The sequence below is a fragment of the Bos indicus genome, chromosome 24 (assembly GCF_029378745.1).
Source record: "Bos indicus isolate NIAB-ARS_2022 breed Sahiwal x Tharparkar chromosome 24, NIAB-ARS_B.indTharparkar_mat_pri_1.0, whole genome shotgun sequence".
Taxonomy (NCBI): Eukaryota; Metazoa; Chordata; class Mammalia; order Artiodactyla; family Bovidae; genus Bos; species Bos indicus.
In genome coordinates this window covers 49967327-49991576 of record NC_091783.1, presented here as the reverse complement: position 1 = coordinate 49991576, position 24250 = coordinate 49967327, and the positions used below count along the sequence as shown (strand labels likewise).

The 24250-nt window shown below is 47.1% G+C and overlaps 1 protein-coding gene across 2 annotated transcripts in view; it reads left to right on the top strand.

The window, feature by feature from the left end:
• The window catches only part of MYO5B (myosin VB), a 333332-nt gene that overhangs the window by 180538 nt on the left and 128544 nt on the right, over positions 1 to 24250 (top strand). For both annotated transcript variants that reach the window (XM_070779031.1, XM_070779032.1), the window contains exons 5-7: positions 11150 to 11306; positions 20047 to 20190; positions 21496 to 21577. In XM_070779031.1, the coding sequence (XP_070635132.1) occupies positions 11150 to 11306; positions 20047 to 20190; positions 21496 to 21577 (383 nt within the window). The remainder of the gene's footprint in view (positions 1 to 11149; positions 11307 to 20046; positions 20191 to 21495; positions 21578 to 24250) is intronic.

The window sequence follows — 24250 nt, the reverse complement described above, 5'->3', positions numbered from 1 at the left end:
TGGAAAAGAAAAACATTTTTAAAAGGGAATGAGTGACTCTTAACCATTTTTGTTCCATTTGAAACATTTAAATGTATCAAATATAATATGTACAATTGCAAAGGACTGATTTTACTGAACTTACCAAATTATTTTAGGAGTTTGTGATAAAGTAAATATAAGGTATCGTTAATGCATTAGTGGCAGATCTAATAATAACCATAATTTTGAAGTAGTGATGAGTGTAAATATTTAATGATATCTGCAGCAACTGTAATATAATATGGTGTCAAAGTCACAGGTCCTGCTAATTCTGCTCCCTGTTTTTGACTATTCTTTTTTGTTTATTTTTTAAATTGAAGTATAGTTGATTTGGGGCTTCCCTGATGGCTCAGATGATAAAGGATCTGCCTGCAATGCAAGAGATCCAGTTTCAATCCCTGGATTGGGAAGATCCCCTGGAGAAGGGAATGGCAACCCACTCCAGTATTCGTGCCTGGATAATTCCATGGACAGAAGCTACAGTCCATGGGGTTGCAAAGAGCTGAACGTGACTGAGTGACTAACATAGCTGACTTACAGTGTTGTGTTAGTTTCTGGTATATAGCAAAGTGATCTCGTTATATATATATTTTCTGATTCTTTGCCATTATAGGTTATTGCAAGATACTGAATATAATTCTCTGTGCTATACAATAGGACCTTGTTGTTTATATTATATACAGCAGTGTGTGTCTGTTAATCCAGTGTGTATCCCTCCCCACTTGCCCCTTTGGTAATCATAAGTTTGTCTTCTGTGTCTGTGTGTCTGTTTTATAAATAAGTTCATTTGTGTAACTTTTTTAGGTTTCACATTTGGCTATGTTCTTAATTGGCGGAAATGTTAAAATTGTTAGAATTTAGTAAAACTGAATAGAGCCGTGCTTTTTATTCCATCTAAGTTCATGGGTGCCCCTGAATTCTATTCGTGAGCGTGTTGGGAATTTGTAGACCCCAGGTGCAGAACACTGGAGACAGGGCAAAGCTGCCGATTCTCCCCCGCTCACAGGCACTGGCCGGCCGCAGCGCGCTCTGCAGTGCTCGTGCGTCTACGCGCTTCTGACTCCAGTGCTGACCGGCCTGCACTGTTGCTGCCACTGGGGGGTATCAGTCACGTAAGTCTAGTCAACAAGGATGCTCTACTTTGATTTCTAAGTGATTTGTAAATAAACCATTAACTGGAACTTAGACTTAAATGTAAAGGCTCCTATAGTTTACAGACAAGAAGAACGGTTAAAAAACTCACATGTTACGAACTGTTTAGCCTCGTAAAGTTAGTCTTTGTTTTAAGGTCAGTGTTACACGATACTAGGCTAATAGCAACCATGAATAAGTTACAAGGTATTTGAATGTCTACAAGTACCTGAATATATTTATATCATGACCCATTTAATGAAGCTGTTGAGCAGTGGTTCTTAATCCTAGCAGAACTAATGTAGCAGAACATCAGAATCCTTGTGGAATTAAAACAAAACAAAACAAATATCTGGGCTCTACCCCCAGAGGCTGTGATCCAGGTGATGGTTGTGGAATCCATCGGGGGAGTTTCCTGAGCTCCACATGTGCAGCCAGGGCTGAACAAGTTATGGTTCTTTGTAGTCCAGTCGTTGCCAGAGGCCACGACTTGCCTGTTGGGGTGGGAGTGCCCTAAACTTCACCCTCTTTCTGGAACACCATTTCTCTCTTTTGCCCTTTGCACAGCCTGGCGCCTCTGCCTGGAATGGCCTCTTGGGATAAATCATGAAGGGCCTGGGATGCTGCAGGTGCTGATGCAGACGCAGGCCCCAGTGTCTCATGAGAGGTGCTCATGGGACCCACGTGCGTGCTTGCTCAGCTGTGTCTGACCCTTTGCGACCCCACGGACTGTTGCCCGCTGGGCTCCTCTGTCTGTGGAATTCTCCAGGCAAGAGTACTGGAATGGGTTGCCATGCCCTCCTCCCGGGGATCTTTACAACCCAGGGTTCGAATTCATGTCTGACTTACATATGTTCAAATGAGTGTTTTGGAAATATCTTTCCAGTGGCAATGAGGAGAAGGGATTGAGTAGGGGCTGACAAAGGCAGAGGAGGACTGGTTACGATACTGTGAAAGGACCAGGAGAGAAAGGATGAGGGACAGGACTTAGGGGATGGATTAAAACGAGGATCGAGGCAGTACAGTCAACTCTGCCTGGTGGTGTAAGGAACAGAAAAGAGTCAAAGGCCCTTCCCAAGTCCCCGTCTCATTGCTGTGCGGGGCACCAAGCCATGCGCTTGAGGAGTTAGGATGAGGAGCAGACTGGAGGGGGGCTGGGGAGCTTGGTTCTGGGTGTGGAGGCTTTGAGGGGAGAGCTGTGCAGCCTCTGTGTGTCACTGTCGCTGCGCATATGTGCTTGGCTTTGGGAGAGATCTGGGTTGGGGTGTAAATCTGAGAGTGGACAGCTTTGGGGTGGTGTTTGTAGCGAGGAGGTAAGATGAGATCATGTTAGAGGCAACCTGGAGAGGTGAGAGGAGATGCTGAAATTGATGTGCAGGGTTCTGCTAAATTTAAAAGGTGAATGGATGAGGCTGGATCTAGAAGAGAAATCGAAGAAGACCTTGTATCTCCTGGTAACCTGGCAGAGAGAGTGCAGTGCAGAGAAAGAGGATGGGCTTTAGACCGAGGTGCTCAGATGCACCTGGCTTCAGATACTACCGAGCTAGACTGCTGATCCACGAGAAGCCTTTTTACCTGAATATTACCTGGATGTATTCCTTTTCTGTAAAGTAATTCCCAGCACCAAGTGAAAGAGAGCTTCAGAAGTGTTTATTTGGTACTGCAGGTAATCTTGCCCAGATAATCCCATAGACAGAGGAGCCTGGTGGGCTACCGTCCATGGGGTTGCAAAGAGTCAGCCACGACTGGGTGACTAACACACACACACACCCTGTAGGGTACAAATAAGCATACACCATAGTTTACCCCCAACTAAGATAATACTGGGCTTTCCTGGTGGCTCAGACGGTAAAGAACCTGCCTGCAATATGGGAGACCTGAGTTCGATATCTTGTTTGGGAAGATCCCCTGGAAGAGGGCATAGCATTCCAGTCCAGTATTCTTGCCTGGAGAATCCCATGGACAGAGGAGCCTGGTGGGCTACAGTCCATGGGGTCGCAGAATTGGACATGACTGAGCGACTAAGCATGGCACAGCACAAGATAACATGGACCAAATAATTCTGTTAAATATAAAACCACAGGAAACACTTGCCTCTGTTGCTCAGTTCAGTTCAGTCGCTCAGTCGTGTCCGACTCTTTGTGACCCCATGGACTGCAGACCCCAGGGACACCAGGCCTCCCTATCCATCCCAACTCCCAGGGTTTACTCAAACTCATGTCCACTGAGTCAGTGATGCCATCCAGCCATCTCAATCTCTGTCGTCCCCTTCTCCTCCTGCCTTCCATCTTTCCCAGCATCTGGGTCTTTTCAAATGAGTCAGTTCTTCACATTAGGTGACCAAAGTATTGGAGCTTCAGCTTCAGCATCAGTCCTTCCAATGAATATTCAGGACTAATTTCCTTTAGGATGGACTGGTTTGATCTCCTTGCAGTCCAAGGGACTCTCAAGAGTCTTCTCCAACACCACAGTTCAAAAGCATCAGTTCTTTGGCACTCAGCTTTCTTTATAGTCCAACTCTCACCTCCATACATGACTACTGGGAAAACCATAGCTTTGACTAGATGGACCTTTGTTGGCAAAGTAATGTCTCTGCTTCTTAATAAGCTAACTAAACCCACAGATTTCTGAATTTTCAGGGGTATTTTCAAGATTAGCAGGTACCTGCAGTTGATGTGAGCTATTTATTAATATTCTGCACAGCTCAACTGTAACCTGGATCTGGAATCAGAGTTCAGGAATAGCAGGAGGTCTTAGGGCTCATCTTCCAGCCTTTCCAGTTTAAGAGCAGAGATGCTGGGACATCTCCATCCACACCGAGGAGACCCCCACCCCGTTTCAGTCTCACTCTGCCCTGCTTATCTTCCAGTGAGGGGTGGGCTTGACTGAGTTCCCAGAGGTTCTTTCTGTGATCCTTTCACATGTGAGAGGAGGCAGCCTCTCCTGGGAACAGCAAGTAAGTGGAAGGAGACGGATTCATTTCACGGCTACTTGTATCACACTACACCTAGGAGGTTTATAAATAGAACTTAGCACCCAGAGGGCCACTGTGAGACTAAAGTGGAAAAATGATACTTGGATATGAAATGCACTAAGTACTTAGCCCCCGCGTTGTCAGAAGGTTCAATTTCATCTTATTGACTGGGCACTTAGGACTCTGACTGCTAACTACCAATTAAGCAGTTTTCCATGAATATTTATGGCTGCCTTCCCTATTGACTTGATTTCTAGACTGTGAGCACACAGCCCTGCCTGGGAGAGGGGAAGGTGTGGCAGGTAGGTCACTGGTCCCTGATGGCAGAGATGCTCAGGGATGCTGCTGTGCCTGCCCCACACCCCGAGCATGGAGGGCCCCAGACATAGGCACCCTCTCTCTAGCTGCCCAGGACATATCTCCTCATTCCCACGTTGAGCCTGGCTTTCTTGTTGGCTGGGTTTATGGGATCCCTGACTTGGCACTTTCTGGCCCAGCCCCTTCTCACAGCAGAACCGTTCTTTCTCATGCCCCAACCTTGGGAGAAAATCTTTAACTTTAGACTCACTGTAACTGTGAGGCTCTGTTTAGAGCCCCAAATGGCCTCACTCTAAGTTTCTGTACCTTTTTTACCTAACTGACTGTTGTTCTGTCACTAAGTCAGGTCCAACTCTTTGCAACCCCATGGACTGCAGCATCCCAGGCTCCTCTGTTCTCCACTGTCTCCAAGAATTTGCTCAAATTCATGTCCATTGAGTTGGTGATACTATATAACCATCTCACCTTCTGCTGCCCCCTTCTCCCTTTACCCTCAATCTTTCCCAGTATCAGGATCTTTTCCAATGATTAAGCTCTTCAGATCAGGCAGCCAAAGTATTAGAGCTTCACCTTCAGCATTAGGCCTTCCAATGATTATTCAGGGTTGCTTTCCTTTAGGGTGACTGGTTTGATCTTCTTCCTGTCCAAGGGACTCTCAAGAGTCTTCTCCAACACCATAATTCAAAAGCATCAATTCTTCAGCACTCAACCTTCTTTATGGTCCAACTCTCACATCCATACATGATTTCTGGAAAAACTATAGCTTTACCTAACTTTATCTCCATCCTAGCTTATCTCTGTCCCCAAACCTTACTTTTCCCTTCCCATAGAACCTGGTTTTTTTTTCTCCCAAGGTGACTCTGCCCTCTACTTGACTTTTCCTGACTTTCCCACTCTAATGGGGTTTTGAGATTATTTTGTGTTAATATAATTGTGTTTGTATCCCTAGGCATCATTTTTCTTTTTTATTGTTGAGTTTTAAAGAAAATATCATACCATATATAGTATTATCAATTTTTTTTTAGCTGGCATGCTGCTAAGATTCATTTTAATTGTCTTCCTTGCATGTCTCCCAGTTATTAACTCTGTCCATGGTACTGACACAAATGTCTGTGTTGGACGGAAATTCTTGATTAAAAATTCTTTGTATCCCCATTGTCTGGTGCAAATCTTTTTTTCTTTTTTAACCATAGTAGATGGTCTGCACTGTGATGATGGTGTTGAAAATGTAATTACAGACCAGACAGACATAGACAGGCAAGAAACAATAGATTGATTATCCCATTAGTGACTAGACTGTATTCTACTGACACACCTAAATTTTCAGATGATTTGTTACTGGAGTGGGGAATGATGGAGGGGCTTAATGATGTGTGTTGAGAGACAGGGCGTCCTTCCTGCTGGGCGAGGCTCAGGCTGGGCCTTCCCTCCTTCCTGTTTACCAGCTCCACTGTGTGTCAGGGGCATTAGCAGGTCTTGTTCCCACCTCTTCCTGCCTTTCAGGGAGTGCCCAGTCCACGGAAAGAGAGCTGCACCTCTTTGAAGCTTGGGGCCCCTGCAGGGAGCCCCCTTCCCATGGATGAGCTCCGGAGACTGAACTGAGGGCAGGAACCACGAAGTTTGGTTTGCAGGCAGTAAACTGTACACCTCTAGGGGGCACCGTGGCCTCAGTCTATGAAGACCACCATCTGTGATAGCCCCTGCTATCTTGACACAAACCAGGCGCTGGCCTGTCCATCCAAGCCCTGCATCTGAGACTGGCCATCATGGAACTAGGTTCTAATGGGAAAGACAAGGATAGAAGGAGTGCTAAGTAGATAAAGAAAATATTAGTAAACTGTATGCTGAGTGCTAGGAAGGTAGGGTGGTCAGGCAGGGGCTTCTGACCACCCTAAAAGAAGTGATGTTTTAACTGAGGAAGTGGTGCTGTGCCAGCCAGCACTGACACCTGATTCCTGTCTAATGTCTCAAGGCTCGAATTGTTGGAGGGATTCACCAATGGTGCTTGGTTACACACGAAGGTGCTATAATGGTGGTGTAGAGGTGTTACAGAACACCCCAGTGGGAAATTGTCCAGCGTAAGGAAGTCTGTGTTCAAGTTTGCATTTGGTGTCTTGCTAGCTGAGAACTCTGGGAATATCCCTGGGTCTTCCCAAACTTCATTTTTATCCTTGTTAAAAATGAGAAGAGTGGGGGGCTTCCCTGGCGGTCCAGTGGTTAAGACTCCAAGCTTCTACTGCACAGAGCTTGGGTTCAAATCCCTGATTGGGAAACTAAGATCCTGGATGCCGTGGCCCAAAGACAAAATAAAAACACAGCAACATCTTAATATTTATATTATTAAAATGGATTTTCTAAAATGAGAAGACTGATACCCAGTAGTCTTGTGAGTTCCAAACAGAAGACTCTTGAGAGTCCCTTGGACTGCAAGGAGATCCAACCAGTCCATCCTAAAGGAAGTCAGTCCTGAATATTCATGGGAAGGACTGATGAAGCTGAAACTCCAAATCTTTGGCCACCTGAGGCTAAGAGCTGACTCATTTGAAAAGATCCTGATGCTGGGAAAGATTGAAGGCAGGAAGAGAAGGGGACGACAGAGGATGAGATGGCTGGATGGCATCACTGACTCTATGGACATGAGTTTGAGTAAACTTCGGGAGTTGGTGATGAACAGGGAGGCCTGGCGTGCTGCAGTCCATGGGGTCGCAAAGAGTCTGCGACTGAGCGACTGAACTGAACTGACTGAAGCAAGGGATAGCGTGGCTAAATGTAAATTGGTGGTGGTAATTAATTACAATGAAAAGTAGTAATGTGTGAGTGGCCGTAAGGCAGACTCTGAGTACCAGGCACTAAGAGTTGTGAGATCAAAGAAGAGAAAATCAGTTTGAACTGAAATAGCTTCAAGCAGATATAAAGTAGGAAGGAAAAAGAAAGCCCCATGTGGCTTGAACGGAGTGAACAAAGAGAAGCGTGGCATGTGATAAAGCTGGAAAGAGAGATGCTGGTTCATGGAGAGTATTGAACATGATTCCGGAGCTGGGATCTTAGAGGGCAGAGGTGTTCCACTGGACGGCTTAAAGCAGGGGGCGAGGTTTGACCCCATATTCACTGCAAAAGGTCATCTAAGGAGGATGTGTTGATATTACAGGAGGATGACAGCAAGGGTTAGAAAGCTGTTATTGTATGCTTGTTAGAGATGATGGCTGGCTCTCACAGGTCCAGAGAACAGAGCAGAGTGTCTTGGGAGGTGAATTCAGTGAGACACACTGGCTTGAGGGAAGGGGAGGAATCCACAGTGACTCCCAGGTTTCTGGATGAAGTGGGCGAGTGCAGGCTGGTGCCCCTTACACGGAGAAGGCTTGGGTGGGGGAACAGGGAGTGATGGAGAGTCTTTGGCGCTAGGAATCCTGCAGGTTCAAGGTTAAAGCTAATGCCTGTTCTCTAGGAGCTCTCAGTTCAGCGACTGGCATGTGGTCACGTGGTGGCAATTAGAGAGGGGTTCCAGGGCGAGGGTACTGATGTCACACATGTCCAGGGGCATGCTGCCCTCATTGTCACAGCCAGGCGGTGTATCTGGAGCTCTTCTGGGGCTTCCCTCAGTTGGAGACAGCTGAAGCAGTGCTTCCTGATGGTTCTGTGCCTGTTGCTGGTGGGGAGGCCAAGGATGATGGTTTCTTCTCTGCAGAAAGCCCAAACAAGACCACACTTCAGCATGACATCCCCAAAGTCCCTGCAGTGCCTCCCTGGCCGATCAGTGCTCTGTAGTGGGGACCTCAGGTGTCTTGACATCCACCTTTCCCCACCCCACTTCCCCCCGCCCAGGGGGCCCCCACCCAGATATGGGGATGGAGAAGAGGCTGGCCTTGCTCGGGGAGCTCCAGGTGCTGCAGTGGTTTGGTGGGAAATTTTTACTGGAAGAGCAGAAGGTTGAGCAGCAATTAAGTCTCGCCTCTCAGGTGTCCAAGATGGGGATGCAGTGTGAGCCCCGGGGATGGGAGATGGACTTGTTGGTTGCTGGTGTTTGCGTGAGAGCTGGAGAGCGGCTGGTTCTCAACCTGGGAGTCCTGTGCTCCTGCCTGATGCCCAGGCCTTCAGGGGTGTTTCCTGCCTTCCTGGAGGCAACCTGGGCCTGAGTCACAGCTGGTGTTTCAGGGTGTGAAATGCCGTGGCTGTCGGTTAGTTTTTCTAAATATAGGCAGAACTCACTTTACTGCCCTTCGATGTATTGTGCTTCACAGGCCTTTTTTAAAAAACAAACTGAAGGTTTGTTTCAACCCTGTGCCAAGCAAGTCTATCAGCTCCATTTTTTCCCAACAGCATTTACTCCAAGTCTCTGTGTCACATTTTGGCAATTCTTGCAATATTTCAAACTTTTTCACACTATTTCTATTTGTGATGATGATCTGTGATCAGTGATATTTGATGTTATGTTGTTACTGTTATGGGTGCTACCAGCCACACCAATGTAAGGGCGTGAACGTAACTGATAAATGTCTTGTATGTTCTGACTGTTCAACCAGCTAGTTGTTCCCCTATCTTTCCCCGCCTCCTCATACCTTCCTGTTTTCTGAGACACAGTATTGAAATTGGGCCAGTTGATAACCCTACATTGGATTCTAAGTGTTCAAGTGAAAGGAAGAGTCCGTCCATGCAGCAAACTTCATTGTTGTTTTATTTTAAGAAATTGCCACAGCCACCCCCACCATAAGCAACCACCACTCTGATCAGTCAGCAGTAAAACCCCCAATAACCAAAAGACTGCAACTGGCTAAAGGCCAAGAGAGTGCTTAGCATTTTTTTTCAAAATAAAATGTTTTTAAATTAAAGTATGTGCTTTTTTTTTTTTTTTTTTTCAGGCATAATATTCTTATGTACCTTCTGGGCCTCCTGCATTACAGGCAGATTCTTTACCACCTGAGCCACCTGGGAAGCCCCTTAATAAACTACATTATAGAGTAAATGTAACTTATCTCCACCAGAAAACCAAAAAATTCACATGACTTGCTTTATTGCAATATTCTCTTTATTGGGATAGTTGCTTGATTGTGGTTGTCTGGAAATGAACCTGCAGTATCTCCAAGGTGTGCCTGTAAAGGGAACCTCACCTGGCTCAGGAGAAAAGGATTTCTTGAAAAGCAAAGAGACCCAAGTAGTAGGCTAAGTCATGTCTGTAATTGGGCTGAACGGATGGAGCCATACATCAGTTGTGTTTTTGAAGGACGTCGGGTAGAATTCCATACTTATAAATATCTCCCCCACAGCCAACCCTAAGTAATGGAAAATTGCAACTGAGAGCTTTTCCCCACCCATACTCCCTCTTACAATTTTGATCATGGAATCATCAAATGTCAGAGACAGATTAAATCACTAGGGGAGTCCCAAGCTGCAACTGTGTATTTGACAAGATGAAAAGACAGAGGTCCAAAGAAAAGAAGTGACCCAAAGTCACACAGCAAGTAAAATGACCGTGCAGGGCCTGACATCAGTGTGAGGTGAGATGGGACACTGCCTTATAAGCAGCACAAAGCAGATGCTGTGAGACTTTAGAAGGTAGAGAAATAATTGCCTGCTGGGATGCCTGAGATGGCTTAGACTTTGGACGTGGGTCAGGCTTCGGGAGAAGGGTGTAAGTTGCAGGTGATTTCCTGCAGAGTGAGAACCATCAGTGGCAGTGGTGGGGAAGTGCGCAGTTGCAGAGGCTGGCACGTCGCTCATCTTGGCTGGACTGTGATACCCTCACCTTATACGAAATGTAGACATCGTTTCATATAGCCTTGCAGCAAATCTGTAAGATGGTAATGTGGTTAAGGCTCACAAAGGGCCTGCCGATAGCAGAGCCAGAGCCAGAACTCAGACAAGATCCTTAGACCAAAGGCCCAGTGTTCTGTCCTTAGCACAAAGGGCCTGCCGATAGCAGAGCCAGAACTCAGACAAGATCCTTAGACCAAAGGCCCAGTGTTCTGTCCTTAGCACCAGTTTGCCCATGCTTGTCAGAGGTTTTAGTGTTGAGATGTGCATTGTGATGGGGTTCAACCATTCAACTAAGGACTTTGGACTTGATTCTGTAAGTGATGGGTAGTTACCTTGATTTGAGTGGGGAAAGCACGCTTAGAGCTGTGCTTTAGACCCTCAATCTGGCAGGAGTGTTAGGATGAATTAGAGACCTAGGTGGTCCCTACATCTAGGTGACCACTTAGAAGAGCATGAGCGTGGTTGGAGATCAAAGTCGTAAGAGACTGGACTGAGATAGTCTGAGGGTCAAAGAAGTAAACTACCTTGTCCAAAGCCAGACAGCTAACCAGTGGGTGTGAGGTTCAAAATCAGGTGGTTTTTCCCTGCCCATATTCTGGTCCTGGGCTCTCTAGCTGAGACGGAAGCAAAGCTAATGTGTGTAGAACAAAGTGAGGGTGCTCTTGCCCATCACCCCCAAGGTCAACTTATGGGTGATTACAAATAGTGTATGATATATATGTCCCCCTTCCTCTGGGTCATAAAATAGGGTATGTGGGGTTTGTAAGTCTTTCTCAGAACTCCTTTCTTTCTCCCCCTTTCAGATCTGTTGAAATGTATGAAGGAAGTTGGGCTGTTTCCATGCCATCCCTCACATTTATCCCTAATTTGGGCTCAGACCCTTGCCAACAGGGTCCTTGGAAGGCGAGAGTGCTTTTCTGTGGCCAGCGACTGACCAGGGCCTTTGCTTTGCAGAGATGAGAAGAACCAGTCCATCATAGTCAGTGGGGAGTCTGGAGCTGGCAAGACGGTGTCGGCCAAGTATGCCATGCGCTACTTCACCACGGTCAGTGGCTCAGCCAGTGACACCAACATCGAAGAGAAAGTCCTGGCGTCCAGTCCCATCATGGAGGTAAAGCCGTCCAAATGTCCTCAGCCTCCTTGGCTGGAGTTCCTTCTGCTGGCGGTAAGACTGCTGAGTGTCCAGCCTCATGTGGTCAGCATTCTTACCTCTTCCCAAGAACCTGTTGTCCACTGTTGAGGGAAATTTTTCAAAGGTGCCCCTAAAACCACAGATTTGGGAATTTCCTGACCTGGAAGCCCAGGTCCCCGGTATTGGATAGAAGGTCCTCTTCATGTCTTCCTGTCCCTTGACTTTGCCCGACAGTGTCATGACAGTCCTTCCCCGTCTACCGCCATCTCTGCCGTGTCCTGTCCCCTCTTGCCATCCTGTGTCAGCAAATCAGTGTCCCACCGAATCCTTCCCACGTGGTGAGGCCCCACTGAATCAGGAGGGAAGTTCCCATGGGGTGAGGAGGCCTGGATAAAAGATCCCCCCTCCTTTCCCAAAAATGTTTGGACTTTGTCTTCTGTGGGGAGAAAGAGTCAAATGCTATGTGACAACATATAATTTGTTGAAGAGTCTCAGAAAATTGTTCCCTGAGTTGGCATGAACTGGCCAGGGCAGGTCCAGTCTCTGTCTTCACCACCTGCACCTCCCACACGGTGGCCTCAGAGCGGCCGATGCAAGTGAGGGGTCAGAGAGATTTCTGAAACTTAGGTCTCACTATAGCGAGCCATGCTACAGGGATGGAACTCCATTTCTCTTTTCCCCCCTTTCCTCTGTAAAAGTTTCCTTCTGATGGAGTTGAGCTAAATGGCTGCACCGTCCCTGGGCCAGCTTTGATTTCCTGCCTCCGAAGCTGAGGCCCTTCACTATTGCCTGGGCTGCAGTAGGCCCTTCTGTCAGCCCCGAAGAGCCCCTTGGTTTTAGTGAGAGGAAATTCAGTTGAAGCCGAAAATTGCCAAAATAGCGTCAGGTTTCTCCACCCAGCCTTGAGCCCATCAGGTGAGGCACAAGGCATCAGTGTGCTTGGTCCTTCAGATTATGTTGGAGCTGGGGGAACAAGACCCCGGCTGGACCTTCTCCAGCCCCTCTCGCTCCCTCTGCCTTTACCAACTGCAGGAGTAGATTCTGAGTCTTGAATCACAGGGGCTCATCAGTTAACCAAGCAAACTCTTCTACCTGGAGAATCCAGGCCTGGATTCCTGCCTGGAGAATCTCATGGACAGAGGAGCCTGCTGGGCTACAGTCCATAGGTTTGCAAAGAGTTGGACATGACTGAAGCGACTTAGTATGCTTGTAGACAAAAGCAAGTTTCAGTATCTGTTCTTATATGATTTGGGAAATGGTCAATAAAGCTGAAGGCATTTTTACCAAACAGATTAGAAACGGGGAAAAAAAAAAAAAACACCTTTTATTTGACTGTGCATCAGAATCTCCTGGAGCATTTGTGAGAGCTGATAGCTGGGCATTACTCCCAGAGTTTCTGATTCAGAAGGCCTGGGGAATCTACATTTATTTTAAGTTCCTTGGTGATCCTAATGCTGCTGGTCTCAGTCCCACACCCATTGGGAAACATTTATCAAATAAATGTTAAGAAGGTAGGAAGGATTCACTGGAAAATATGAAAGAAAAGGAAATAATCCCCACTGATCCCACAGCCTGCTGATAATTGTTCAATATTTTGGTATATTTCCTTCCAGCTTTTTCACTGACTATTATATTAATAGGATTAGCCATGTCCCTTTATCATTTAGCTTCTTATGAACTCATTGGCTACAGACATACATTGATAGATGGCTTTACCATTATTTAACTCCCTGTTGTCAGACATTTAGTTTGTAGCCTATTTGCTCACAGCATTTGTTTAAAGTCTCAAGGTGGTGGCCTGGCCATGGGCTGGATCTGGGAGGTGGTCGTGGAGGTGAGTCCGTGCCTCCCCCTTGGCTGTCTCCTGCACTTACCTGGTGGCAGCTAGGCCAGCACTCTGCAGTTAGCATCAGGAATCCTCTCAGGTGAGCGTGGAACCAGGATTTCAGCTTTTCCTTTGAGTTTCAAAATTTCAAATTTCAAAATTACTACTATGAAATTCAGTATGTAGTAGTAAGATTGCCAAGACACAGAGTGCCTGTTCTTTTGGAAGTAAAGTAAGTAGTGATTCTGTACAAAACAGAGAAGGGAAGAAACCCTTTTGATCCCTGGAGGTTCTTATTAGCCAGGACGGGGGAACTTCATGAAGACAGACCGCCTCATAACCAAACAGGTACAAGACCCAGGCAGGATGATTTTTTTTTTTATTTTGTTGTGGTAAAACGTACATAATAGAAAAATTAACAACCACTGAAGTGTACATTTGATTGGCACTAATACACGCTCAGTGTTGTGCACCATCCACCACCACCGTGCATTCCCAGGATGTTTTCACCATCCAGACAGAAACCCTGTGCCCACTGAACAGTAATGTCCTGTTCTGCCCTCTGCTCTGGTAACCTCAGTTCTAATTTCTGTCTCCACGACGTTGCCTCTTCTGTGTCTCGCATGCAAGTGGAATCATGGACCTCACTTCTTCTGTGGGGGCTGATTTCGCTGATTCCGTAGCGTTCCCAAGGCTCACCCCTGTTGCAGCGCAGGGCTGGTTTCGCTGATTCCGTAGTGTTCCCAAGGCTCACCCCTGTTGCAGCGCAGGGCTGATTTCACTGATTCCGTAGCGCTCCCAAGGCTCACCCCTGTTGCAGCGCACATCAGTACTTTGTCTCCGTTTTTGTGGCTGCGTAACATCTTGTTGCACGTATGTACCACGTTTTTGTCTATTCCTCTGTTGATGGATAGTTGGGTTGTTTCCACTTTATTGGCCAGTGTGAATAATGCTGCCATGAACACTGGGGTGAACCTAACTGTTGGGGCCCCTGCCTTGGGAATGCTTTTTAAATGACTGTGATCTGAAGTGATCTGATGTTTCCAGTGTCTGTTACAGCCTGAGCAGGCTGGTGGGCTGCTGGGCAGGCATGGAAGGAATGTGAGAACAAGAGGAGGAAGGATGTGTCCATGAACCAGCCCAGTCTTGCATGATGTCATGTGAACAAATGCTACAGTGGTTTGGGTGCAAAACGTTAAATTTCTACAGTTAAGCAGATTGCTACTTTGGAAATCATGTGAATAAACCCAGAGGGCTCATTCTGTCAACTGTGGAATTTTGTTATCATAGAGGCTATCCCTTGGGCTATTATTAAGTGTTACCTTTGAGAGAAATATTGGATATGCACATGGAAAGGAAGAATTGTTGCCTGGAAGAACTCAAGGTAGAATCAAAGTGACGCCAAGCAGAGAAAGAGCAGATTCTGTTACTAGCCAAACCCAACTTGTTGCAAGTTCAGAGTCTTAACTTGGGCCCCGGTGCCAGGAAGCTCAGTCATCTTCATGGCTCCTCAGAGGAATACAGCCAATACAAGGCATGTTTTAATCAGGGCACTGCTGATTACTGATGACGTCCCGGGGAAGGATGGCACCTCCCAACGAAGCAATCAGTTATGGTCATGTCATCACCTCGTTATTTCTGCAGTCCAGCCGCTGCAGACGCCTCCTGGGGAGACCCAGAGTTGTGGGCTGTCTGAGGCGCTGGAATTCCCAGTGGGCTGCATTAGGTGGCAGTTGTTTGAATTAAAGTCGAGTTGCGAGTGGGTTGGGATTGACTGGGCTGGATTCGGATGATCTACTGTCAGCTTCAGAGCTCTTTGACCCCATTCTGTGTAAGAGCTTGTCAGCAGCCCAGGAGCGACTGGTTCACAAGTCTGCGCTGATTAGAAGGGCACTGCTAATCAAGAGACTGAGGGAGCAGGGGCAGACCCAGCCCCAGCCCAGAGGGGTCACATGGCTTCTTGGGGTGACTGGAGTCTGCAGGCACACAACTCCAGGAGCTGCAGAGACTCCCCTTGTCCTGGAGAAAGAAAGGGGGCTAAATCGACAGAAATGAAAACCAGTTGTTACGTAATTTTCAGGATATGACTTTTTTTTTTTTAAGCTAAAGAAACAAGGTCTATGACTATTAACCTATTCATACCAGGATCTGCCCCATCACACCTTCCTGACTCCCTGTCCTCTTGTTTCCTCTCATGTTTCAACACACTGTAGCCATTCCTCACGTGTTAGGTCCCTCACATGCCCCTCTGTCCCTTTGCCCATGCTATATTTATAAATAAAATCCCCTTTCCTTCTCCTCTGGTGAAATTATACCCACCCTTTAAGATTCTCTTCATCTTCCACTTCTTAAAGCCTTTCCCATTCTGCTGGCATTGGCTAAATTTCTCCCTTCTCTGTTTCCACCCTAGTTGATATGTGTCTCCTTATTGTACAGTCCCAATCATATTGAAGTGATTGGTTCCAGTCCATATTTGTTTTCCTACATATTTGTATATGCAAAAATCAGAGGGTGGTTCTATCACATATCAGATCAGATCAGATCAGTCACTCAGTCCGATTCTTTGCAACCCCATGAATTGCAGCACGCCAGGCCACCCTGTCCATCACCAACTCCTGGAGTTCACTGAGACTCACGTCCATCGAGTCAGTGATGCCATCCAGCCATCTCATCCTCTGTCGTCCCCTTCTCCTCTTGCCCCCAATCCCTCCCAGCATCAGAGTCTTTTCCAATGAGTCAATTCTTCGCATGAGGTGGCCAAAGTACTGGAGTTTCAGCTTTCGCATCATTCCTTCCAAAGAAATCCCAGGGCTGATCTCCTTCAGAATGGACTGGTTGGATCTCCTTGCAGTCCAAGGGACTCTCAAGAGTCTTCTCCAACACCACAGCGCAAAAGCATCGATTCTTCGGCGTTCAGCCTTCTTCACAGTCCAACTCTCACATCCATACATGACCACAGGAAAAACCATAGCCTTGACTAGATGGACCTTTGTTGGCAAACTAATGTCTCTGCTTTTGAATATGCTATCTAGGTTGGTCATAACTTTCCTTCCAAGGAGTAAGCGTCTTTTAATTTCATGGCTGCAGTCACCATCTGTAGTGATTTTGGAGCCCAGAAAAATAAAGTCTGACACTGTTTCCACTGTTTCCCCATCTATTTCCCATGAAGTGATGGGACCAGATGCCATGATCTTTGTTTTCTGAATGTTGAGCTTTAAGTCAACTTTTTCACTCTCCACTTTCACTTTCATCAAGAGGCTTTTGAGTTCCTCTTCACTTTCTGCCATAAGGGTGGTGTCATCTGCATATCTGAGGTTATTGATATTTCTCCCGGCAATCTTGATTCCAGCTTGTGTTTCTTCCAGTCCAGCTTTTCTCATGATGTACTCTGCATATAAGTTAAATAAACAGGGTGACAATATACAGCCTTGACGAACTCCTTTTCCTATTTGGAACCAGTGTGTTGTTCCATGTCTAGTTCTAACTGTTGCTTCCTGACCTGCATACAAATTTCTTAAGAAGCAGATCAGGTCGTCTGGTATTCCCATCTCTTTCAGAATTTTCCACAGTTTATTGTGATCCACACAGTCAAAGGCTTTGGCATAGTCAATAAAGCAGAAATAGATGTTTTTCTGGAACTCTCTTGCTTTTTCAATGATCCAGCGGATGTTGGCAATTTGATCTCTGGTTCCTCTGCCTTTTCTAAAACCAGCTTGAACATCAGGAAGTTCACGGTTCACATATTGCTGAAGCCTGGCTTGGAGAATTTTGAGCATTACTTTACTAGCGTGTGAGATGAGTGCAATTGTGCGGTAGTTTGAGCATTCTTTGGCATTGCCTTTCTCTGGGATTGGAATGAAAACTGACCTTTTCCAGTCCTGTGGCCACTGCTGAGTTTTCCAAATTTGCTGGCATATTGAGTGCAGCACTTTCACAGCATCATCTTTCAGGATTTGAAATAGCTCAACTGGAATTCCATCACCTCCACTAGCTTTGTTCGTAGTGATGCTTTCTAAGGCCCACTTGATTTCACATTCCAGGATGTCTGGCTCTAGGTCAGTGATCACACCATCGTGATTATCTGGGTCATGAAGATCTTTTTTGTACAGTTCTTCTGTGTATTCTTGCCATCTCTTCTTAATATCTTCTGCTTCTGTTAGGTCCATACCATTTCTGTCCTTTATCGAGCTCATCTTTGCATGAAATGTCCCTTTGGTATCTCTGATTTTCTTGAAGAGATCCCTAGTCTTTCCCATTCTTAAATTGAAGAAAGTAGGGAAAACCACTAGACCATTTAGGTATGACCTAAATCAAATCCCTTATGATTATACAGTGGAAGTGAGAAATAGATTTAAGGGCCTAGATCTGATAGATAGAGTGCCTGATGAACTATGGAATGAGGTTTGTGACATTGTACAGGAGACAGGGATCAAGACCATCCCCATGGAAAAGAAATGCAAAAAAGCAAAATGGCTGTCTGGGGAGGCCTTACAGATAGCTATGAAAAGAAGAGAAGCGAAAAGCAAAGGAGAAAAGGAAAGATATAAGCATCTATCACATATAAGTGGTACCATATTCTATTAACCATTTTGCAACTTGCTTTTCACTCAGTACTCTCTTTATTTACCCATGCATTATGTTCTAATTTGCTTAGTTTAACAGCTTCATAGCATCCCATTGTATGAATAGTCCACATTTTATCTGTTTCTCGGATTGGTAGACATTAAGGTTGTATTTTATTGTTACACATATTCTGCATTAAACATTGTTTTGCACACCTGCTTGTACACTTGTGTGAGTTTCTCTCGGTAATATCTAGAAGTACGGTTGCTGGATTCTTGGGTCCTTATATATTCAATTTTACTAGATATGCCCAGTTGTTCTTAAGAATGGCTGTTGCAGTTCACGTTTGGACCAGCAGTGTATATATGAGAGTCCCTCTTTCCTCACCATTTCATAGTATCCAAGTTCTTCAGGTAGTGCCACCCTGGACTGTCATCTTTGTCTACATTTCTCTGATTTCCACTGAGGTTGAGTATCTGATGTTTACTGGTCATGTGACTTTCTTCCATGAACTCCCTGCATATGTCATTTGTTCATTTTTCATATTTTAACTGTATCATGTCTGTGTCTTTTGTTGCACTGTAGACTCAGAGATAATCAAAGTCGGAGTTTTTATCATGTGTAACAACTGGTCTCGCTTTCCTCATGCATCGAAATGTTTTCTAAGTCAATACAATAGCAATAAATCTAGCAGGTGTTTAACAGATAAAGAACAACGTGCAAGTCCTTCACACATGCACAGAAGTTAGAAGTTCATGCCCGGAGTGGAGTTTATGGGTTTGGTAGTAATAATACAAACAACCTCTTCCCTTCATGGGTACCGTTATATACTTTCAAAGTACTTGTAGATCCATTGTATCGATTCTCAAAGTAGCCTTGTGAGGTAAGGAGGATAGGCTGGCAGTGATCTTTAGACTGTAGGCAAGCTTTCCTGAAGCTGTCCTAAGGAGTGATCTCAGATGTGGTGAAGGTTCATCTGCTGGGAAGAGAACATTCTTGTTGCCATTTTACAAATGATGAAATTTGAAATTTTTGAAATTGAGATTTGTGTTTTCTTTGGTTGGAGGTAGACAGTCCTTTAGAGTTTTACAGAAGCTGGCCTTTGCTGATTGCATCCTCCTGATGTTAACATGTTCCTTTGTCTTCTGTATGTCCCATAAAAGGGTGCTAAAATTGAAAGGCTTGGTTAGATTTAGGTTTGTTTGTTTTAAAAACCAAGAACCCTTTATTGCTGATGGTGAGTGTTCCCATCAAGATGTACAGAATGCCTAGCTAGACATCTTTTGGTGAAGTCAGCAGCCATTGCTTATGCCTAGATTAGTTAATTCATTAGGAGTTACAGAATGGAGATGTTCACATTCTATTTTTCCTCCCACATTTATCAGTGGGAGTGAGTCTAGGAAGAGAAGCTTCTCACTAACTAGTTACCCTGATAGAGTTTACACAGGAAAGTTAGGGTGGATTTTTGCTTCCTTATTGACTGCTTATCAGAGTAATGAGTTGGTTCCCTGCCATCCTCTGAAAGGCTTTCTCCTCCTTTCTTAGGAAAAGATAAATGTGATGATTCATGTCTTAGTCTTTATCCTTTGATTTGACCTGACTGTTTGAGATGTGAGAAGTCACCCACACAGGTGGCAGCTCCTGTCTGGCGGTGAGTAGTTTGGACAAGGACCATGAAACCAGGTGGAGTGAACACGGACTGTGGATTTGTATCTTGGTGTTGGCACTTCCCTGCCATGTGACCCCCAGCACACTGCTTACCTTTTTTGAGCCCAAGTTTTCGCAAAAATATGAGGGAACTTAATAATACTCATCTCCTGGGATTCTTGCCTGGATTCAGGGAAAGTGAAGGGAGCGCAGCCCAGGACCTGGTTCATGATGGAGGCCTGGGAAATGGTCATTTTTCCCTGTGTGTTGGGGAATGCAGCCCTCCTGCTGCTTTTCCAACAGAATTGGCTTCCTGAAGTTTGACAGTGGCCTGGCCCTTGGTGCCTTGAAGGATCATGGCGCGCTCTCAGGGTGGGGTGGAGAGTGGCCCTCACATGCACATTCCAGGTAGGAAAAGGAAGAAGAGAAGAAGGTCAGGGAGGTGCACCTTCCAGCTGTCTAGTCCCCTTTAAAGAGACCCTCAGTCAACTCATCATGCTCACTGGCCTTCCTTAGGAGTAAAGGAAAATGAAGTTCTGTTTTCTTTTGCTCGAACCATTGTCATCTCAATAACAAGTTCTAGAAGGAAGGAGGAGGGAGGGAATAGAGATGCTGCCAGGAGCATTCAATCCTGAAACTTAGGAAAACCACCCTGTCTTGCACACCTTTGTCTTTTCTGCACAGGCCATCGGGAATGCTAAAACCACCCGCAACGACAACAGCAGCCGTTTCGGGAAGTACATTCAGATCGGCTTTGACAAGAGGTACCGCATCATCGGGGCCAACATGAGGACCTACCTGCTGGAGAAGTCCAGGGTGGTCTTTCAGGTGAGCCGCGTGACTGCACTTTTTGTACTTTTTCCCGGGGTTGGTGCTTCCTTGGTCCATGTTCCACCCCCTGTGCCCAAAGAACATCTCGTCTTCTGAACCTGGACTTGGATAGACTTGTGCTTTTGGCCTTCTTTCTTCCTTTTTTTATTAATAAGTTTTCATTTATAGGTATCAGACCTGAAAAATCTTTTATCCCGTACTGATATGTTTCAATGGGTATTGTGTTTAGATTCAGTCAGCAAAGATGTATTGTCTGTTATGTGCTAGCCCTGTGCTAGGCATGAAAGAGAAGACAGTCATGTTCCTTGTGGACTTCAGAGTCTTGTGATCTGGGCAGTGTCATATAGGGTCTATGGGTTTCCTCTTTCACCAGGAAACTCGCTTGGTTATATTAAAAAAAAAAAAAAAAAGATATTTGACCATTTTCTTAGTTTCCTTTACAAATAGATGGAGTTCTCGCTTCTCACGTGCCTCACGTGACTCGGTTCTTCTTTGCTCACCTTGGGTTCCCTCCTTCCGAATAGTCTTTGGCCTCTCGGGGACCATCCTCCTCCTGCACCCTGGCCTCCAGTGGTGGTCGGTGCAGCTCACAACCCCGAGTGTGGTTCCCTCCACCCCGCAGGGTTGGTGGGACTGCCCCATTTGCGGACCACTGCAGTTTCACTGCGACAGCACAGACAGCCTGCTGGGCAGGGTATGGGTGAGATGTGCTCTGACCATGGCTATGGCTAGACTCCTCATGGGTTTTTTCCTCTTCCTTGCCGTCTGCACTCAGGCTTCCTGAAGCCCGTGTCCCCACCGCCCACCACCCCCACTCTGCCTGTGTAAGGCAGGTCTGGCCCCGATGTCTGCTGTAAGTCCCGTCTCATTGTGGACCTTTCCCCTTGCCGTCCCAGCCTGATGATTGCAGGGGCACAGCTTCTCTTAGTGCCAAGCCTCTCAGGGGCGAGAGGGAGGCCGCACCAGGGAAGTGACAGTCTTCCCAGCGTGAGCTAGGCAGCGCAGTGGCCTGAGCCAGCGCCGACCCATGGGGCTGTCCCGGGTGAAACCGCAGGGATGCTCTGTGAGGGAGAAAGAGAGACCACGCCTTGTTTTGCATAAGTCCAGAGGTAAACATCTTCTGGTTGGCAGAAGGGCCCCATAACAGTGAATGCAGATTCCGGAGGTAGGAGTTGAAGGTGGCAGAGGTGTGAAGGAAAGATCTTGACCTCTGTCCTCCAGAGCACCCTGGAATCGAACAGGGCAGGGGACAGTCTTGGGGTCCCTGCCCCTCACACTGAGCAACTGTGTTTTCTCCTCCAGGCAGACGACGAGAGGAATTACCACATCTTTTACCAGCTCTGTGCGGCTGCCAGTCTTCCGGAATTTAAGGAGCTGGCACTAAGTAAGTGAAGGGGGTGCTGCCCGTCCTGGGGGGCTGGGTCCTGCGGCAGCAGGGGGTGCTTCTGGGGGCTCTGCTCAGGGTCCTCCATCCTGGGGTTCTCAGCTCCGCCTCTCGGGGGGCCCAGCCTCAGACCTCTGTGAGTTTCATGCCCCCAGAGAATGAGAGGAAAAGAGGCCGGGGGTGGCACAGTATTGCGCAGAGCCTCAACGAATTAACATTCATTATTGTTTTGGAAAGTATGTTTCACTCGAGACACCATGAGAAACGTGTCCCCACCACGAGGATGTAGAGATTTAGGTAACGCATGCCGCTTAAGTGTAGCCCAGCCGCTCTTAAGTCACATTTGAGGATTGAGACAAAGAAAAAGAAAGAAAGGGGTGAGGCTAAATCAGAGGTAAGACAGGCATGGCTCCAGAGGCGCGTCGGAGAATCCCGGACCTCCCTGTGGAAGGTGAGGTAGGGGGTGCTGAGAGGAGTTTCCCTGCACCCGGAGCCCCAGCCGGACCACAGCGCGGGGTCCTCCCCACAGGCAGGCAGCTTGTGCACACCCGCTCCGCAGCGCTCGGGCCGGGATGGAGCAGCTGGATCAGGAGGCCAGCGGGAGCTTGCTGCTGCCCTCAGATAGGAGGACAGCTTTCTGGTGGGTTCCCCTCACCCTGCATTTCTGCTACTGCTGTTTGCTGAGGGGCCTTGATGTGAACCTAGCGGAGCCGAGAAAGTGAACACGTTAGTCACTCAGTCGTGTCCGACTCTGCGACTCCATGGACTGTAGCCCACCAGGCTCCACTGTCCATGTCCTCCATTCTGCAGGCCAGAATACGGGAGTGGGTTGCCATGCCCTCCTCTGGGGGATCTTCCCAACCCAAGACTTGAACCCAGGTCTCCCACACTGCAGGCAAACTGTTTACCGTCTGAGCCACCAGGGATGCCCTGTTGGAGCTGAGAGCCAGCCAAAGCAAGAAGGGCGAGCAGGCTTTAGTTCTCCACGCCACACCCATGCAGCCCCTCTCCTTGGGCCTGGAGCCCTCCCCCACTTATATGCAGGGCCTTAGCTCTGAGTATTGACTGACTCCTGCTGCTGAGTCCTCCAGGCCAACTCCTGATGGGTTTGTGTGCTGAGGGCAAGCCTCAGGCCACGCAGCTTGCCTGGCCTGGCCTGTCATCTGTGTTCTGGGAGGTGTGGGTAGGTTCAGGACTAGCAGATGGGGTACAGAGCTGGATGTCTAGACAGGGGTTAGCTGGCTGTTGTGCAGCTGTTAGAGACGTAGACGTCTGAGCCTTGGCGGTCGCAGAGCCAAATCCTTGCCACCATAAGGGCCCAGGACCAGGTCCACCTCTGGCCTCTCCAGCTGAGGCTCCCAGGAGGTAGAATACATCAGGTAGGTCAAGCCTGGGTCTGGCCTGTTTGCTCTCTGCTCTACTTGGCTGGTAGCAGTCAGTGCCCGTGTCGTGCGCTTTAGCACCAGTTCCTTCATTCATTGAACCCTATGCAGGCGAGTTTGAGCCTGGGGATGTACTGTTGAATCAGACATTGTGGGTCCTTCCCTTGCTTAGCTTACAGTACAGAGTGAGAAGGGTGTGCTGAGGGGTGGGTCACAGCTGCTCAGGGACAGTCGGTCTAAGTTGGACCCCAAAGGAGGAAGCCTTGGATGACATGCTTGACACTGGTTTTGTGCCTTGCTCGAGCTGCTCGGTGCTTGCACATTCTCCCCAGTGGTTGTAAACTCCTCGGAGAAGGAGTGAACGTTACCAGCCTTGTTTGATGGGTTCTGCCGTGAGCTGGCTGCTTGGGGCTCTGATGTTGGCTCGCACTCACAGGGCCCAGGAAGGCAGGCCATGAAAGGCTGACACCATCCTCCCCCACTCCTTCCCACGGGCCCTGCGGGACCTCTCAGAGCCAACCTGCCGGGGATGAAGACTTTTTTCTAGGGCTAATTTTATAGAAAATGAATGAATACTGGCAAGACCCATCTGGCTGTATTTGGACCATTTTATTCCAAATGTAACTTTAATAGGAAAGAAATCATCGTGGTTTTTTTTCTTTTTTTCCCCACTTACAGGAGAGCATTGAGGTGAGAAATGACTTTTCTTTATTCCGTGTTTCAGCAAGGTGCAAGCTCCTTAGGCCCCTGGCTGGAGAGTTCAATAACTACCCAATTGGATTAGTTTCTTGCTTTCTTACCTGCCTGTGCCCTCCGAGAGCATCTTGGAGTGGCGTGAAGAGCCTTTGATAAGCTCTCACGCTCAGGCATGCGGCTGTCTTCTGCCTTGAGGGTGGATTGGCTGTGAGCCCTGAAGCTTGACATTTTTAGTTCCACTGATAACCCTGGTTGAGTGGATGCAAACATCAGATAAAAGAAGGACTAGCCAGTGGCTTCTGGTGAATATTCAGACATCCCTCACTTTCCTCCCCCTTTTCTTCACTTAAACTGTTGTTCAAATGCAGAGATCTCTGTAAGACCCCTTGGCCCTGCAGGAGTTCTGTGCATTTGTCTGAGGATGGAGTGGACAACAGATGTGCAGACAGCCAGCCACACTTTCCTTTGCCCTGTTGTTGGTGGTTTGTTGTATTAAAATGACCTCAGGGTGAGATTTTTAAAAAAAAATACAATTAATAGTGTGTTCGAGTATGAATGCGTGCATGCAGGCATGTCTTATTCTTTGCGACCCTAT